The 6,791-nt window shown below is 43.2% G+C and overlaps 1 protein-coding gene across 7 annotated transcripts in view; it reads right to left on the reverse strand.

Annotated features, from left to right (window-relative positions):
- The window catches only part of LOC104993107, a 34,097-nt gene extending 27,642 nt beyond the window's left edge, over positions 1 to 6,455 (reverse strand). For 3 of the 7 annotated variants that reach the window (XR_825790.1, XM_010846226.1, XM_010846224.1), the window contains exons 1-3: positions 6,392 to 6,455; positions 3,658 to 4,020; positions 2,745 to 2,902 (exon numbers count right to left, since the gene is read on the reverse strand). Coding sequence is in view for 5 of the 7 variants with exons in the window: in XM_010846226.1 (XP_010844528.1) it covers positions 2,745 to 2,902; positions 3,658 to 4,020; positions 6,392 to 6,423 (553 nt within the window). In the remaining 2 variants the exon portion in view is untranslated. Of the gene's footprint in view, positions 1 to 1,819; positions 2,903 to 3,657; positions 4,021 to 5,887; positions 5,928 to 6,391 lie in introns of those variants that run through there. The other 4 variants (XR_825791.1, XM_010846225.1, XM_010846228.1 and 1 more) reach the window with 4 other exon arrangements.
- Positions 6,456 to 6,791: the final 336 nt, after the last annotated feature.

Genomic DNA, 6,791 nt, shown 5'->3' on the forward strand with positions numbered 1-6,791 from the left:
CAGGCAAGAACACTGGAGTGGGTTGCCATTTCCTTCTCCAGTGCATGAAAGGGAAAAGTGAAAGTGAAGTTGCTCAGTCATGTCCAACCCTCAGCAACCCCAAGGACTGCAGCCTTCCAGGCTCCTCCATCCATGGGGTTTTCCAGGCAAGAGTACTAGAGTGTTAGAACAGTTCTCAAATGAAGAGTTCATAAAATGAATTTGTAAACGTTGGATGGAACCTATCTTCCAGGTCTAATGAAGTGAGCAAAGCCACCAGACTGTATTAGACAAGTAAATTTTAGATAAGTCAAGTGAAACAAGTTAATCGACAACATCAGAAATTCTCCAGTTGTCTATAGAAGGATCCTTGGGCGTCTGTGGCTGTCTTGTTTCTGGTTGAATGTGCTGATGAAGTCAGGACGTGGCCACTGAGGCCCATTCCCTATCTTGGAGGAATCCGACGGAAAGAGTAGTTCCACTGAACTCAGGGAAACCCAAGGGCCTCGCAGGGCTGTGTGCTAGCACCACATTTGAGATTATTTAGATCTCTGTCATTCATATTTGAAAAAGTCAGCAGTTTGCTTTTGCTTCTGGTGACAGGCAAAGGCAAAATAGCCTTTATGGCTCAGTGTCTGCAGCCAGGAAAGGTCACACGCACAAACTGGGAAACTATTTTTGATAACTTGGACTTGGAAAGACCAGCCTAGTGCTCTGTGAGCTATTTAAAACCTGCTCTGGATTCTCAGGCAACACCAGATCCTCTGATTACATGTTTACAAGCCAGTCCTTAAAGATTCATAGAGCTCTCCACCCCATAGCCAGGACACCTAAAGTTATTCACTTCAAAGTGAAATCTAAATACTAGCAGAATAATCTCCATAAACACCTGTGCATGCAGATGACTACAATTAGCCCCATTTTAGAAATCAGCCAATAAACTCTTTGTCTAGTATCGTCAGGAAATTCCACAGTAAATTTGGATCTAAATCATACACTTTTCCAACTTAGTTACAGCTCTTAGGATAAACCTGATGTACTAGAAATTAGGGCCTCTCAGGTGGCTCAGTGGTAAAGAACCCCCCTGCCAATGGAGCAGATGCAGGTTCCGTCCCTGGGTCAGGAAGTTCCCCTGGAGAAGGAAATGATCATCCACTCCAGTTTTCATGCCTGGGAAATCCCATGGACTGAGGAGGCTGGTGGGCTACAGTCCTTGGGATAGCAAAGAGTTGGACTGAACTTAGTGATAAACAACAACAAAACCAGAAATAAAGTATTTGGAGTATAAGGTGCGTTCTGACGAGCATGAGAACACTGCTTAAATTATCCACCCCAGAACCAGACTGGCCATGTATGACCTTTGGTTGTTTGCTAAGCTTCCTTACCTTAGTTTCCCCATTTTTCAAATGGGGCTGATACTAATAAGCACCCCATAGATTTTCTGTGAGAACAGAATAAGTTTAATATTCGTAAAATGGTGAGAACAACTCCCTGGAACATTGTGAGTATATCAGGAGTATTAGCCAACAGTAGTGCACAGCAAGAGAGCTTATTCTCCATAAAGACTTATTTCTCATCACCAAGCAAGGAGACCCAACCAGTCCATCCTAAAGGAAATCAGTCCTGAATATTCATTGGAAGGACTGATGCTGAAGCTGAAACTCCAGTACTTTGGCCACCTGATGAGAAGAGCTGACTCATTGGAAAAGATTCTGATGCTGGGAAAGATTGAAGGCGGGAGGAGAAGGGGATGACAGAGGATGAGATGGTTGGATGGCATCACCAACTCGATGGGCATGAGTTTGAGCAAACTCTGGGAGTTGATGATGGACAGGGAGGCCTGGCGTGCTGCAGTCCATGGGGTCACAAAGAGTCAGACATGACTGAGCGACTGAACTGAACTCATCACCGAAAGTAATGCAGTTACATGTCTCAGTTCAGTCTGAACAAAGGAAATCCGCACTGCCCTTCTGTGACACTACTGATCTATTTCTTCTATCTTGCTCTGGGATCAAGAATCCCTACCATTCGTGAAACAGTGGGTGTGGAGATTTGTAACAACAAATATTGACTGTGCAAAAGTCTATAAATACCTTATTTCTCTGTAGTTGAAATTAATTTTATTCTCAAATGCTAATTTGTGGTAGAAAATTCATTCAAGGTAAAACTTAGTCATCTTCAGTTTAAAATTTAGCCTCTGAAGACTGTCCCATCTTTCTCGTGACCTTTATGCCCTTTCCCCAGCAGTAAAGTTCCTGAAATGCTGGAAGTTCCTGAGAGAGTCATCCTGGGCTTGTGGGAGTGGAGCGGTGTGCTGGCGCGTCTCAGGTAAGACTGCGCTGAGTGAAGCTTGAGCTACTTGATCTTGGGCATCCGTCTCTGTCTCCACCACGCCTCATGTGTGGCCTCAGCTGACGTAACCTGGAGTCTGGTTGCCTTGACGTGGGCGGCCCACCCTGCAGACCCTAGCATAGGGTTCTGTCACCCTAGTCCTGGGCTCCCCTCTCAGATCTTAATTCTTAACCAAAAATATTTGTTGGGGGAAAGATAGATCACCTCATGCTCTCTTTGCACAAATCTGCTATACCACTGTTTCTCTCAAAGCATTTTTTTTTTTTTTTTTTGGTGCTAGACTGTATCAGTCACCCTTTGCTGCATAACATATTATCCCAACACTTAGTGGTTTAAAACAAAAAACATGTATTATCTCAGTTTCCATTGGTCAGAAATTCAGGAGCAACCTGTGGGTGGTGGGTGGTTGTTACCTGGGGTCTCTCCTGAAGCTGAAGTCAAGATGTTGAAACCAAGCAGGACCCTGTGGGTCTCCCAGGCACAAATCCCTTCTGTGTCCTTCATTTCTTGTTTGTAAGAAACAGACTTCAACCTCCTTGGTCTTCCCTGAGTTCCAAAGAGCAGATTCGGTCTTTAATCAGGGATGGAAGGGAATGAACCCAGAAATAAGGTGAAGATATAATAGTGCAACCTTGGACATGGAAGCAACCTAAATGTCCATAGACAGATGAATGGATAAAGAAGATGAGATACATATATACAGTGGAATACTACTCAGCCATAAAACAGAGTGAGATGTTGTCATTTGAAGCAACATGAATGAACCTAGAGATTATCATACTAAGTGAAGTAAATCAGACAGATAAAGATAAATACCATATAATATCACTCATGTGTGAAATTTAAAATGCAACACAAATGAACCTATCTATGAAACAGAAACAGATTCATGGATGTAGGGTACAGACTGGTGGTTGCCAAGGGGAATGGGGGTAGGAGATGGATGCAGTGGGAAGTTGGGGTTAAAAGTAAGGTTTCATATATAAACTGGATAAACAAGATCCTATTGTACAGCACAGAAAACTATACTCAATATCCTATGATAAACCATAATGGAAAAGAATATTTAAAAAAAGAATGTATATGCATGTATAACTGAATCACTCTGCTGCACAGCTGAAATTAACACAGCATTGTAAATCAACTATACCCCAACTAGCCTTGGGTCAGGATCCTGATTCCTCCTCAATGAATTTACGTAACAGTATCTTCGGCAGAACGAAGGCCCCTCCCCAGACAGAAGATGGCAACTTCAGGCTGAGCCCAAGATGCCGGGAGTACAGCCCTATCCACCCACCATCAACCAATCAGAAGAAAGTCACATACCCTGCAACTCTCAGTCCAAATTTTGCCTGTAAAACCTTCTCCCCCCAAACCATCAGGGAGTTCAGGGGTTTTGAGCACAGGCCGCCTGTTTTCCTTGCTTGGCGCTGCAATAAGCCTTTCCCTGGTGCAGACTCCAGTGTCTCAGTTTTTCTGGCCCCACTGTGCATCGGGCACGCTAACCTTTGTTCCGTAACAACGTCAGCAGGGCTGCAGTCATCGGAAGGCTCAGCTGGGGCTGGAGGAGGTGTGCTTCCAAAGTCACTCATGTTGTTGAGGGCCCAGTTCCTCACCATCTGGGCGTCTCGGGAGAGATTCTGAAGACACCCCAGGACATGGCAGCTAGCTTTTCCCAAGGCCAATGGTCTGAGAAAGAGAACAAAAAAGAAGCCACGTTGTCTTTCGTGATCTAGCCTAGCGAATCGCATACCATTCGACTGGGCGCAGTGACACGGCGGAGCAGTTCTACACGAGAGTGCCAACACCAGGAAGAGGAGGTCACGGTAGGCCATCCTGGAGGCCGACTCTACACGCATCTTCTGCCAGGCTCCTCTTCTCCCAGAATTCTGCATGGGGTACAAGGCGCTAGTCATTCTTTCTGAGCCCCAAACTCACCAGAGACGGTGCAGGCTCGGGAGTTTACTGTCTGGCTTCTAATTCTCTTCCAACACTTTTAAGTGTGTGACCTGGGAAATTTACTTAATATTAATATTTCTGCATCCAAGTCCTCATTATAAAACAGAGCTAATAATGCCACCTACAGTGAGGTGTCGTGCCATGCTTAGTCTCTCAGTCGTGTGTGACTCTGCGACTCCGTGGACCGTGGCCCACCAGGCTCCTCTGTCCATGGGGATTCTCCAGGCAAAAGTACTGGAATGGCTTACCATTTCCTCCTCGAGGGGATCATCCCAACCCAGGGAGCGAACCCAGGTCTCTTGCATTGCAGGCAGATTCTTTACTGTCTGAGTCACCAGGGAAGTGAGGTGTAGGGAGAATTATAAAAGATAACCCAGGTCAAGCACTTAGGACACTCTGGCCTATTGTTATTGTTCAATAAATATTAGCATCATCACTGACATTCAAAAAGATTTCCTCCAGGGAAGCGGAGAATGGGCAGGCAGGGAATAAAACTCCACATTGTATCTGAGCTCTCTGACTCTTCTTTCTAAATCCTCCCCATATATCTTTCTCATATCAGGGGTTTATTTTTGGATTTTGAGCTTCCGTTTTGGTTCTTGTTTTCTAATTCCCTTGCCCTGTGACTTAAAACTGCTCTTGTATATGTATTTTACAGTCTCAGACTCCATAATGTTGTGGCATACTCTTTAAGCCTACAGCTTTGGTTCTTGATACTTATCAAGATTTTGAAATTTATTGAGCATTTTTCTCTCCTAAGCACCTGGTCTTGGAAGCTTTGATGCCCTGTTTTAAAAACGCAAAGCTACTACAAAAACAATAGCAATTGCTTACCAAGGGCCAGGCCCTAACGGAGATGCTTCATGCATTAACTCATTTAATCACTGCAACAACTGCTTCTCATAGATATTATTACCCCATTTTACAGGTGAAACAAGCACATAGAGGGTTAGTGGGCAAGTCCACAGAAAAGAAATAGCAGAGCTGATCTTTGTCCTTTGAACCAAGGCAACCCCGACCCTGCAGACCCCCACTTGCCACCCACGCCCTTCCCCACACTGCAGGCTATGTTCGTGTCCACTGCCTTGCACAACCTTTCAAGCAAGTGCTCTTGCTATTCACTTGTTCTTTTGCATTCTCCTTTTCTTGTAGCACTTTATCTCAGCCTCAAGGACACTTCTTTTAGCTTTTTATTTTATATCATTTCAGACTTACAAAAAAGTTACAAAAATAACACAAAGAATTCCTTATAACCATCATCCGAATTCTGCAAATGTTAATATTTTACCATATTTGCTTTACCATTCTCTCTCTCTCATCTCTCTATGTGTGGAGATTATGTGTATATAACCATATAAATTTCCTGAGTAAGTTGCAGACATAAAACCTCTTTGCCCTTAACTATTTCAGGATTTGTTTACTAAAAACAAAGATAATCTTTTACATAGTTTAGTACAATTATCAACAGCAGGAAATTAACAATTCTAACAATACTAGCAGTGGAATGCCGGTAAATATTTAACATCAAGCTCTCCAGGTTTTGAAAAAATGGCCCTGGTTTGTCTTATTTGCTACTCCCCATCATATAAATACTCACTGCTGCTGCTGCTGCTGCTAAGTTACTTCAGTCGTGTCTGACTCTGTGTGACCCCATAGACAGCAGCCCACCAGGCTCCGCCGTCCCTGGGATTCTCCAAGCAAGGACACTGGAGTGGGTTGCCATTTCCTTCTCCAATGCAGGGAAGTGAAAAGTGAAAGTGAAGTCGCTCAGTCATGTCCGACTCTCAGTGACCCCATAGACTGCAGCCCACCAGGCTCCTCCATCCATGGGGTTCTCCAGGCAAGAGTACTGGAGTGGGGTGCCATTGCCTTCTCCATAAATACTCTCACTTATGGCTGATTTCAAGCCAACAACCTGATGTCACTAAATTTGGGGTTGAGAAGATGTCCCAGTCAGCTCTTGCGGACAAATACAAAGCAACCTCAGCACATCATTGAAAATAAACATTCAATTACTAAATAGCTATAAAAATTTGCAGAGCATTAAAGAAAAAAATATATATTTATAATAATCAAAATATTTTCCTACTACTTCATTTACCTATGCTCCTTTAGTGTCCTCCCCAGGTTCATCTAAGGATAGTTGTCATCAAGTGCCAGGTAGAGAAAATGAGGCTTAGCAATTTCATGTAAAAGATTAACATGTCCTACTTATGAAGCAATGTTTCACATGACCTTATTGGTCGATGTGGCTTCCAAAGCAATTAACAGAAATTTGATATCTAGAATTAAAGAGATGATAATCCTGTGCTATGATTATTCTCATTTGTAATTTAAATAGCTGCTGATAATATGAATTTGAAGCTGTAAGACTGAACCTGCAAAAATGAGAATAACAGCAACAAACTTTATGTCACAAGAATCAAATTTTGCCATGTAACTATGGTATTTGAGCATAAAATTGATATGAATCTTATTTTGAATTGAATATGCACACAATA

This window comes from Bison bison, unplaced genomic scaffold (assembly GCF_000754665.1).
Source record: "Bison bison bison isolate TAMUID 2011002044 unplaced genomic scaffold, Bison_UMD1.0 scf7180017864233, whole genome shotgun sequence".
NCBI lineage: Eukaryota > Metazoa > Chordata > Mammalia > Artiodactyla > Bovidae > Bison > Bison bison.